Source organism: Carettochelys insculpta, chromosome 5 (assembly GCF_033958435.1).
Source record: "Carettochelys insculpta isolate YL-2023 chromosome 5, ASM3395843v1, whole genome shotgun sequence".
Taxonomy (NCBI): domain Eukaryota; kingdom Metazoa; phylum Chordata; order Testudines; family Carettochelyidae; genus Carettochelys; species Carettochelys insculpta.
Window position 1 is genome coordinate 129,951,938 of NC_134141.1, and position 12,498 is coordinate 129,964,435.

At 51.4% G+C, this 12,498-nt stretch overlaps 1 protein-coding gene across 1 annotated transcript in view; it reads right to left on the reverse strand.

The window, feature by feature from the left end:
* The window catches only part of LOC142013951 (unconventional myosin-VIIa-like), a 61,556-nt gene that overhangs the window by 37,066 nt on the left and 11,992 nt on the right, over nucleotides 1-12,498 (reverse strand). Inside the window, exon 4 of the mRNA XM_074995973.1 lies at nucleotides 11,465-11,567. Within this exon, the coding sequence (XP_074852074.1) occupies nucleotides 11,465-11,567 (103 nt within the window). The remainder of the gene's footprint in view (nucleotides 1-11,464; nucleotides 11,568-12,498) is intronic.

The window sequence follows — 12,498 nt, forward strand, 5'->3', positions numbered from 1 at the left end:
ACACAATGCTAGAAAGATACACACACTGGGGGAAGCTCACAATAGAGAAAAATATTAATATGGGGCAGAAGAACTGGGTTATAGAACTCAGGAAATAATCTTTCAATCTTAGTTAATAATGACTGGAGATGGAAGGGCCCCTCCACATGATAATCCACAACTATGAGATAGATTCACTGCTCCACTGCATGTTTCCTGTGCCCCCAACCTCCTGCAGTGACACAACTGCAGGTTACAATACTCCAGCAGCAATTCATGGATTTTAAAGACAGAGGAGACCATTACGATTCTCTAATTTTGCCTCCTGCTTAAGGGCTCATAGAAGCTCACCCAGTAATTATTATGTCTTATCAAGCACACTTTACTTGTGATCTATAAAGCCTCCTTTAAAAGATATGTAATCTTGATTTAAATACTGTACTTCAAGTGATTAAAAATATGCCACATCCTTATGCCAGTTGTTCCAACGGTTAATTATCCTCACTGTTTAATATGTGCACTTTATTTCCAGTCTTAGTTTGTCTCGCTTCAGTTTCCAGGCATTGGATCTTGTTATACCCTTGTTTGCTAAATTAAAGAAACCTCTGCTATCCAAAATCTCTTTCCCTCCAGGTAGGCAATGATCAAGTTACCTATGTAGCTACCTTTGGATAAATGAAATGGACTTTCTTTAGTCTCTCACTGTAAGGCAAGTTTTCCTGATCTTCAGTCATTTTTGTAGCTCTCTTCTGAACCCCTTCTAATTTGTCAGCATCCTTTTGGAGGAGTGAACACAAGAACTGAACACACTGTTCTAGTAATAGATTTCATGAAGGCTTTATATAGCTGCAGTGCCACCTCTCTGTTTCTAGTTGATATTCCCCTCCACAAACACTAAATTATCGGAGCTGCCCTCTTAATTACTGCATCACATTGGAAGTTCATGTTCAATGACTGTCTACTGTGACTTTCACTGCTTTCCAGAATACTGTCTTCTATTTGGTAAGCGTAATGTACATTCTTTGTGCTTAGACACATGGCCTGTCACCTTCCTGTGTTAAAACAGAGGTTGTACAAACAACCCCACATTACCAACTGATCTAGATTGGCATGTATAACTGACCTAACTGACCCGTCACTTATTGGTGGTGATGGGGGACTTCAAATATCCACATATCCGTTGGGAAAATAACACAGCAGGGCATAGATTATCAAACAAGTTCTTGGACTGAATTCAGGACAATTTTTAATTTCAGAAGGTTTAGGAAACTACTAGGGGAAAGCTGTTCTAGATTTGATTTTAACAAATAGGGAGGAAATGGTTGAGAATGTGTAAGTGGAAGGCAGCTTGGGTGAAACTGATCATGAAATCATAGAGTTCATGATTCTAAAGAATGGCAGAAGGGAAAAGTGCAAAATAAGACAATGGATTTCAGGAAGACAGACTTCACAGTAAACTCAGAGAGCTGGTATGTAAGGTCTCATAGGAAGAAAGACTAAGAAGAAAAATAATTGAAGACACTTGGCAGTTTTTCAAAGGGACATTATTAAGGGCCCAAAGAATAAACTATTACACTGAATAGGAAAGATAGGAAGTATGGCAAGAGAGATACTCCCTTAGCCTTTCTCCTTCCCAGGATAACCCACAAGGCAGTGGGGTGTGGAGAATGTGGTTAGAACGCTGTGGTTGACGCAGCCCTCGATGCCGTCGAGCTCCTACCAGTAATGGACGAACTGGATCAAGAACCGACTGTGGATGAACTGAAGAGAGCCATTGACAGCATTGCAGCAGGAAAGGCCCCTGGTCAGGATGGTATACCACCAGAGGTAATCAAATGTGCCGCGGACACACTCCTGGAACCCCTACATGAGCTACTGTGCCTCTGCTGGAAAGAGGTGAGATTCCACAGGATATGCGCGATGCTAACATTGTAACCTTGTATAAGAACAAAGGAGACAGAAGCGACTACAACAACTACCATGGAATCTCCCTCCTAAGCGTCACTGGTAAACTGTTTGCTCGCGTCATCCTTGGCAGACTCCAGAAGATTGCTGAGAGGGTGTACCCCGAATCGCAGTGCAGATTCCGCGCAGAGAGGTCTACCGTTGACATGGTCTTCCCTCTAAGGCACTTGCAGGAGAAGTGCAGGGAACAGAGGAAGCCACTCTACATAGCCTTCAGCGACCTGACCAAGGCCTTTGACTTGGTCAGCAGGGATGGTCTGTTCAAACTGCTCCACAAGATAGGCTGTCCTCCACGGTTACTCAAGATGATCCAGTCTTTCCACGAAGACATGAGAGGAACCATCCAATATGACGGTGCATTATCGGATGCTTTCAGAATCAGGAGCGGCGTCAAACAAGGATGCGTGCTTGCTCCGACATTGTTCGGGATTTTCTTCGCACTCCTCCTGAAGCATGCCTTTGGATCTTCAACAGAGGGCATCTTGCTGCACACAAGACCTGATGGGAAACTGTTTAACCTTGCAAGGCTGAAAGCTAAGTCTAAGGTGTGGGAAGTCCTCATCAGAGACATGCTGTTCGCAGACGATGCTGCTGTAGTGTCTCACACAGAAGACCAGCTTCAAAAACTGCTGGATCAGTTCTCCAAAGCGTGCAAGGACTTTGGGCTTACCATCAGCCCAAAGAAGACAAACGTACTCGGTCAGGATGTTGCTGAACCCCCATCAATCAGCATTGACAACTATACGTTAGAGGTCGTCCACGAGTTCGTTTATCTCGGGTCCACCATCACTGACACCCTGTCGTTGGACACTGAGCTAAACAGGAGGATCGGAAAAGCGGCCACAACTCTGTCCAGACTCAGCAAGAGAGTGTGGAATAACAACAAGCTGTACACTCACACCAAAATGCAAGTCTACAGAGCCTGCATCCTCAGCACCCTCCTTTATGGCAGCGAGACTTGGACCCTGTATGCCCATCAGGAAAAGAGGCTGAACGTCTTCCACTTGCGCTGCCTCAGGCGCATCCTTGGAATATCATGGAAGGACAGAGTGACCAACACTGCCATCCTCGAGCAAGCTGGAATCCCAACCATGCACACCCTCCTCAGGCAGCATCAACTCCGCTGGCTTGGCCATGTCCACAGGATGAATGAAGGAAGGATTCCAAAAGACATCCTGTATGGTGAGCTAGCCTCTGGCAAAAGACTTCCCGGACGCCCCTAGTTGTGCTACAAAGATGTCTGCAAGAGAGACCTCAGAGAGGTAGACATCAAGCTGGACAACTGAGAAGAACTAGCAGATGACCGCAGCAGATGGAGGCAGGGGTTACACAAGGGCCTTCAGAAGGGTGAGATGAAGATCAGACAGCTAGCAGAGGAGAAGCGAGCGCACAGAAAGCACAATAAGGACTTGCCAGACACCCACTACATCTGCAAGAGATGCAGCAAGGACTGTCACTCTCGTGTGGGTCTTCATAGTCACAATAGACGCTGTAAATGAAGTCCTCAATTGAAACTGTAAAGGGCGCGATCCATAGTCTATGCAGACTGAAGGACGCCTACATGGCAAGAGACTACCTAGGCTTAATCAGGAGATCTTAAATTATCTAAAAATATAAAAGGAGTCTTATAAAAAGTAGAAACTAGGTCAAAATGCAAAAGATGAATATAAGCAACTAACAGAAGTATGTAGGGGTAAAATCAGAAAGGTAAAGGCACAAAATGAGCTCAATTTAGCCAGAGACATCAAGGGTAATAAGAAAACATTTTACAAATGCATTAACAGCAAGAGGAAAATCAGGGCTGGCCCACTGCTCAATGAAGAGGGAAAATCAATTACAGAAAACACTGAAATAGCAGAGGTGCTTAAGGACTTCTTTGTTTCTGTTTTCACCAACAAGGTTAGCGGTGACTGGATGCCTAACATAGTGAATACTAGTGGAAATGACGTAGGTTTAGAAGTTAAAATAGGAAAAGAACAAGTTAAAAATTACTTTGAGAAGATACACGTCTTCAGATCACCAGGGCCTGGTGAAATCCACCCCAGAATACTCAAGAAACTTACAGAGGAGATATCTGAACCATTAACTATCATATTTGAAAAGTCATGGAAGTAGGGAGAGATTCCAAAATTTGGGTAAAGGGGATATATAGTCCCCATCTATAAAAAGGAAAGTGAAAACAACCCAGGGAACTACAGACCAGTCAACTTAACTTCTGTCCCAGAAAAAATAACAGAGGAAATAATTAAAGAATTCATCTGCAAACATCCGAAAGGTGAAAAGTTGATAGTTAATAGCCAGAATGGATTTGTAAAGAACAAATCATTTCAAACCAATCTGACAGCTTTCTTTGACAGGATAACTAGTCTTGTGGCTAAGTGAGGGAGCAGTAGACATAGCACACCTAGCCTTTGGTAAAGCATTTGATATGGTCTCGCATGACCTTATCAATAAACTAGGGAAATACAACCTAGATGGGGAATATTATAAGGTGGGTTCATACCTGTCTGGATAACTGTTCTCAGAGAATGGTTAACAGTTCACAGTCATACTGGAGGGGCATAAAATATGGGATTCCATGGGGTCCAGTTATGTTCAATAGCTTCATCGATTTAGATAATGGCATAGGGAATATGCTTATAAAATTTTCAAATGATACCAAGCTGGGAGGATACCAAGTGCTTTAGAGGATAGGGTCAGAATTCAAAATGACTTGGGCAAACTGGAGAAATGGTCTGAGGTAAATAGGACTAAGTTAAGAAGGACACTACAGCCGTGTCTACACGTGCACGCTACTTCGAAGTAGCGGCACTAACTTCGAAATAGCGCCCGTCACAGCTACATGCGTCGGGCGCTATTTCGAAGTTAACTTTGACGTTAGGCGGCGAGACGTCGAAGTCACTAACCCCATGAGGGGATAGGAATAACACCCTACTTCGACGTTGAACGTCGAAGTAGGGACCGTGTAGTCGTTGCGCGTCCCGCAACGTCGAAATTGCGGGGTCCTCCATGGTGGCCATCAGCTGAGGGGTTGAGAGATGCTCTCTCCAGCCCCTCAGCTCAATGGTGGCCGCATGGAGCGGCCCCTTAAAGGTCCCCTCCCGCTCCCTTCCTGTGCAGGAAGCTGAGGGAACGTGCAGGCGGCAGCCCAGACACGCGGCCAGCCTGCACGTCCCTCAGCCATCCAAACCAGCCACCCCACCTGCGATGGCTGCCTGGCAGCTCCCCCAGCGGACCCCCCCCAAGGGGAGCCAGGGCAGCCAGCCCAGCCAGGCGGGCACCCAGGCTGGCAAGCGGCAGCGGGGCCCCTCCTGGACGGAGGCCGAGCTGCGGGACCTGCTGGGGCTCTGGAGCGAGGAGGAGGTGCTCCAGGTAATGGGGAGCAAGAGGCAGAACGCGGATGCCTTCGCTCGGCTGGCCGATGGCCTGGCTGCCCGGGGTCACCCTGCCCGCACTCCTGATCACGTCAGGAGTAAGGTGAAGGAGCTGCGGCAGGGTTACTCCCAGGCCCGGGATCCGGCCAGCTGATCTGGGGCCGCCCCCGTCACTTGCCCCTTTTACAGGGAGCTCAGGGACATCCTGGGCCCCCGGCACACCCCCTCCCCTCTGGCCACCCTTGATACTTTGGCCGATGAGCCCCAGCAGGCCCTGCAGCCGGAGTCCGCCCCGGAGGTAAGCCCCGCGCCCCGGGGGCCCCCCCCGGAGCCCACCCCCAGGACATCGCAGCAGGAGGAGGAGGAGGGGGGGGGCTCCTCCTCCGCAGAATCCGGGCTGCAGATCCTCCTCCTGCCATCCCGGAGCAGCAGCAGGGCCTCCGCCCCCCCGGGGATCTCCAGACCGTGGGAGTGGACCGACAGGTATGTACCCCCCTCTGGTGTACACCCCTGGGCTTGAGGGGCAGTGGGTAATAGATATGTGTCCAGGGCCCCCCACATGCTCACATGGCCATGGCCCCAAGGACAGCAGGGCCATGTCCCTCACAGCAGTGCATCAGCCCCTGCCCCCCCGCACGACAGTGCCATGCCCCATCCCCGGGCCAGGGGGGAGCGGAACCTCGAGGGGCCCCCGGGAGGAGGAGGTGGGACACCCCACAGCAGCAGCAGCAGCAGCAGCATGTGATGGAGTGGGGGGAGTGCAAAAGGGAGACTCAAGCTAGATATGAGCAACAAGAGCCAAATAGCTCCCAGGGGCAAAGGATGATCCTGGGGCTACACCTGGCAGGTGACACCTCTGCCCTGAACAAAGAGGAGGGAGGAGCCAAGCTGGCTTGGAACTGGGGGGGGAGGGCGGGGGCCACAGGTAGAGGCTAGGGGAAGGGAGAGCTGAAAGGCAGCCAGCCTGAGGAGGGGGAAAGCTGCATCCCAGAGGGACACCCGTTGGGGTCTTCTCCCCAGGACGGGTTGGAAGGACTGTCTCTTCCGACAGCTGGTGCTGTCACTCCTGGGAGAAACTGGGCATCTGTGGCCTAAGAAACCTCTCCTGTCAGACCCTGCGGAGTGAAGTGAGAGTCGCTCCCACCAGGGGACGGGGTGCAGTGCAGGGGGACCCCTGAACCCCATCCATCACAGCAGCATCTCCCGGGGACGGGGATGGGGAACCTGCAGCACAGGGCTGGGGGGACAAAGGCCACGGCTCGGGGCCCACACTAACGCCTGTCTCCATTCTTCTTCCCCCCCTCCTCTCCTGTGACCCGCACCTGCGCCATCAGAAGGACCGGAAGAGAGTGCCGGCGAGGCATCAGTGGTCCCGGAGAGCCCTCCGGGGCCATCGCTCCAGGCAAGCCCCTCGGCCGAGGACCGACCGGCCCCACGGCGGGCTAGACGGCGGACCCTGCGCCACCACCAGCCGACGGCGACGGACCCCCAGCTGCTGGCCATCCACCGTCAGCAGTTGGAGGTCGCGGAGCAGCACCTGCAGCTGCAGGAGCGGGCGCTGGCCTGGCGCCAAGAGGCATGGGGGGCCTACATGGAGACTTTCAACCGCCTGGTGGACTACCTGGCCCCCCATGCCGCGCCAGCCGCCGCAGCGCCCGACGTGCCTGCTCCACCCGCCGCACCACCAGCTGCTCCGCCCGTCACCGTCCCGTCCGCCGTCGCCCCGCCACCCACTGCCGAGGGCCGGAGCGCCGAGGGACCCCTGGAGCCAGCTGAGACTCGCCGGGCATATCTTCCGGTCCGGCCCGCAACCAGCCAGCCCCGGACAGGGCTGCGGCCGCGGCAGGGCTCCCGGCCGCCCACGCCGAGTGCCGGACTTTAGGGGTGAGGGGCCCGGGACATGGCCCCCCCCTTGTATATAGTTTGAACTTATTATTTTGTGCCCCCCGTTTGCCCCGTCCCCCCCATGTAAATAGTTCTCCCCTTTATCCTCCCTGGTTTTCTTTTTATTACTGAGCACACTTTTTTTTTAACTATTGTTTTATTTGTACATATTACTTTGGTTCCACACGTTGTATATACTTTGTTCTTGTTTTATATATTTAATAGTTAAAAAAAAAAGTTCTCAAAGAAAAAGCAGTTTAAGTTCAGCCACAAGTGCATGCTGTCATTTGTCCAGGAAAAGTCGGAGGGGGGTGCGGTTGGGTGCTCCATGGTGTGGGCGTTGGGGCAGGAGTGTGGTGGAGGAAGGGGCGGGCAGTGGGCAGCCTGGCAGAGTTCACCCCGCGGCCTCATCATCGAAGTGGGCCCGCAGGGCCTCCCGGACCCGGGTCCCTTCGGGGTCCACCTGCCGACTGGGGGCAGCGGGTGGCTGCACGTTGTCCCTGCCGGCCTCCACAGCCCAGCCCTGGAAAAAGGCCTCCCCCTTGCTCTCCACCAAATTGTGCAGGGCACAGCAGGCACCCACAATCAGGGGGATGTTGTTGGGGCCCGCATCCAGGCGGGTCAGGAGACATCTCCAGCGTCCTTTCAGGTGGCCAAATGAGCGCTCCACCACCTGGCGCGTGTGGTTCAGGCGCTGGTTGAAGCGCTCCTGGCTAGCGGAGAGATGGCCCGTGTATGGGTGCATGAGCCAGGGCCGGAGGGGGTATGCCGCATCTGCGATGACGCAGAGGGGCATGGTGGTGTCCCCCAGAGGGATCTCCCGCTGCGGGATGTAGGTCCCCACCTCCAGCCGGTGGCACAGGCCTGAGTTCCGGAAAACCCGGGCGTCGTGGGTGCTGCCAGGCCAGCCCACATAAATGTCCTGGAAACGTCCCCGGCTGTCCACCAAGGCCTGGAGGACGACAGAATGGTAGCCCTTGCGATTCAGGTATCGTCCTCCACTGTGATGCGGGGCGCGGATGGGGATGTGAGTCCCATCCAGAGCCCCGAAGCAGTTGGGGAAGTCCAGGGTGGCAAAGGCCACGATGGTGGCATCTGGGTCCCCCAGCCTCACAAGCCTGTGCAGGAGCATGGCGTTGATGGCACGCACAACCTGCAGGGAAAGCACATGGGACAGCACCAATGAGGGGTGAGCAGGGTGTGCGTGGCCCTGCCCTGCCCTGCCCTGCCCTCCCCCGCCCTCCCCTCCCCTCCTCTGCCCTGCCCTGGCCTCCCCTCCCCACCCCTGCCCTCCTCTGCCCGGGCCCCCGTCCCCTGCCCTGCGCTCCCCCCGTGGGTTCTCTTACCTCCATGAGGACAGCCCCAACGGTGGCCTTGCCGACACCAAACTGCTGCCCCATGGATCGGTAGCTGTCAGGAGTGGCCAGCTTCCAGACAGCAATGCCGACCCGTTTCTCCACTGTGAGGGCACGCCGCATGGCGGTGTCCTGGTGCCTGAGTGTGGGGGTGAGCCACTGGCACAGCTCCATAAATGTCTGCCGGCTCATCCTGAAGTTCCTGAGCCAGCGGTCGTCGTCCCACTCCCCAAGCACCAGCCGCTCCCACCAGTCGGTGCTGGTGGGGTAGCTCCACAGCCGCCGGTGTGTGAGGCGGGGGTGGGGGCGGGGTGCTGCAGTGTTGGGGGTTGAGCCCTGCTGCCCTGGGGGCAGCTCCTCCTCTGGTGTAGCAAGAAGGTGCTCAGCTGCCTCCCGCATGGCATGGAGCAGGGCAAGCCGTGCTCCTGCCGGGAGGGCTGGGTGGACCTCTGGCTGCTGCTCCTGCTGCTGCTGCTGCTGGGGGTCCATGACTGCGTTGCCTGGGGTCTGTGTGCCTATGGCTCCTCAGACCGCGTGCTGTGCAGGCTGTGTGTGTCTGGGAGGGGCCCTTTAAGGGAGTGGCTAGCTGTTGCCCCGGAAGCGCTAGTCCGCCCTGTGACCCTGTCTGCAGCTGTGCCTGGCATCCCTATTTCGATGTGTGCTACTTTGGCGTGTAGATGTTCCCTCGCTGCGCCTATTTCGATGTTGGGCTGCGCAACGTCGAAGTTGAACATCGACGTTGCCAGCCCTGGAGGACGTGTAGACGTTATTCATCGAAATAGCCTATTTCGATGTCGCTACATCGAAATAAGCTATTTCGATGTAGGCTTCACATGTAGACGTAGCCTAGATTTCCTGGAAATGCTTCTCCTAATGAACCCCAAATATGCCATCAGCCTTCCTGGCTACAAGGGCACACTGTTGACTCATACACAGCCTCTCATTTACTGTAATCCCCAGGTTCGTTTCTGCTGCACTGCTGCTTAGCCAGTTGGTCCGCAGCCTGTCACAATGCTTGGGATACTTCCATCCCAATCATCTGAGACCTCTCCTTAGCTCCAAGATTTTTTAAGGATAATGGCCAAGGGCTCTGCAGTAGCATCTGCCAATTCCCTCAGTACCCCTGGATGCACTAAATCCGGATCCACAGATTTGTATGCATCTAGCTTTTCTAAATAGCTTTTAACCTGTTCTTTCCCCACTGAGGGATGCCGAACTCCTTCCCATACTTCATTGCCTAGTGCCATAGTCTGGGAGCTGACTTTCTCTGCGAAGACTAAGGCAAAAAGAAAAAAACATTGAGTACCTGAGCCCTTCCCATATCATCTGTCACCAGGTTACCTCCCTCATCCAGTAGCGGCCCCACACCCTCCCTGATAACCTTATTGTTAACATGCCTGTAGGAACCCTTCTTGTTGCCCTTCACTTTCCTTGCTAACAGCAGTTCCAATTGTGCTTTTGCTTTGCTGATTACTCCCCAGTATTCTCCAGTCACATATTTATATTCCTCAGTCACCTGTGCACGTTTCTACTTTTTCTATGCGGCTGTTTTGAGTTTAAGCTCGCCAAGGATTTTCCTGGTAAGCCAAGCTGGTTGCCTACTACAATTCCTTCTTTTTTTTTACTGCTCCCCAGGATGATTTGTTCCTGTGCCTTCAATAAGGTTTCTGTAAAATGCTGCCAGTTCTCCTGGGCTCCTTTCCCCTTCATATTAGCTTCCCAGGGGATCCTGCCCATCAGTTCTCTCAGGAAGTCAAAGTCTGCACTTCTGAAATCAAGGGTCTGTATTTTACTGCTCACTCTTTTTCCTTTTGTCAGAATTCTGAAATCTACCATCTCATGATCACTGCAGTCCAGGTTCCCACCCACTTCTATTTCTTCTACTAGCTCTTCCCTGTTTGTGGGCAACCGGTTAAGCTGTACATGGCCCCTGGTTGGTTCCTTCAGCACTTGTACCAGGAAGTTATTCCCAACATTCTCTAAAAATGTTCTCGATTGTCTTCTTGAAGATCCTTCCAGTTCTTGTGTTTTATGGTTCTATGATTTACTATTTCAATTTTTGTGTCATCTGCAAGTTTTACTAATGATGTATTTCCTGCAAATCACTGATATTGACATTGAGTGGCACTGGACCAAGACAGATCTCTGTAGTAGTCAATGAAACATAACCACACTAGAGAACAATTCTTCAGTTACAACTCATATTTCCTGATCAGTTAATATGTTTAATACATTTTATGAGGGCTATATTGATTTTGCATAGTGTTAAATAAAGTCAGACTGTCATGCAGAATTAAAGTATAATATGTTAACACACTTACTTTTATCACCTGATCATGTGACCTCCAAAAGTAGTTTGTCTAACAAGACCTATTTTCCACAAAACCATGTTGGTTCTGACAGGGATCAACATTATGCTAAACAGCCTATGACAAGGAACATACTGTTTATTCATTTCAAATACTGGCATAAATCTGGCTATCTTCTAGTCTGCTGGACTACACTATTCACCAGTGTTCTAAGATTTAATACAAAACCACACTAATGGTTCCAAGAACAGTATAGCTATTTTTAAAGATTTTTAGATACAGCTTATCTGATCCTGCTGAGTTAGAAATGTTTAAGTTGAAGAGATGCTGTTTAACATCTTCCCTAACTGCTGATGGAATAGAAGTTATTTCAGTAATCAATATATCATCCTGCTTCTCAAACAATATTTAGTGAACCTATGTATCTTGTCTACATGACTAACAGTCTCATATTGGATTTATATCGTTGCTAGGATTTCATTTACTCTGTGCTTTTGCCACACCCAGTGACTCATTGGCAGAACCGCCTGAGCCAACTGAGAGTCTCTGTGTGGCCACTCCTCTATCTATCTGGCAGCATTCTCCTTCAGCAACTCACCTGTAGGATCTGTTGCTCCAGTTGTGAGTTGCCCTTGCACAGGTTCATGATGTGTCGCAGCATCAGCTTTGCACTCTCAGTTTTCCCTGCACCACTCTCTCCACTGGCAAAAAAGAGCAGAGGGTGAGGACAGGAAACTGCCACCACTAGAACTTGGCTGTTCTTCCCCTTATATTTCAGTGCATCGCCTATTCTCTGAGCCAACACCTACCCTTCCCCAACATATACCAAGCCTACTGCACAACTCAAGGTGCCTCCTACTGACACTGCCTACATTACTACCACCTGGACCTACCACCAGGGCACTGAACTCTGTAGGTCACCAATGCCCTGGTAAGCCTCCACACCCAGTGTAGCCATGTAGCACCCTCCACTTGAGATTCTTCCATGACCCTGCAAATGGAGGGTCTTACCAATCATGACATTGTCTCCCACCACCCTGTGAAAATGACCAACTGGGCAGCCCCTTAGGCAGCCAGCCCAAAAGAAAATTCATATTGACCCCATGTCTTGGCAAAGAGGGAGGAATGACCTTGAAAGTCCTCGTGGTAGGTTCAGTCACTGCACTCCCCTTGGGACTTTCACTTGATGTGCCGAAGTACGATTAAGCCCACCTTCCTGCCCTCATGGGTGCCTCTCAGCTCTGTCCTGCTGAGCTAAGCACTCAGACCTCTTGCAGCAGTGACACAAAGATAGGGTCACAGCCCTCTGCATTATAACAGAGATGCTGAGATCAGCTCAGCTCTGGAAAGGTTCAGTTAAAGGAACTCTCCTCAGCACCTAAATGCACAGCTGCAGTGGGACGTGAACCTCCTGATAAATCCATCTCACTTCATATAAGGTTTGACACAAAGTAAGCTTGTGTTTGCCCCTTTTCTCATGGGAAAGAGATACACAGGAAAGAGAGTTGTACTTCACTGCACCAACACAGATTCCTTCCCTTCCCTCACTCCGTAACAATTACTTACATTGTAACAGAGAGGAAACGTGCTAGTCTATACACTATCAAAACAAAAAGCAGTCAAGCAGCAATT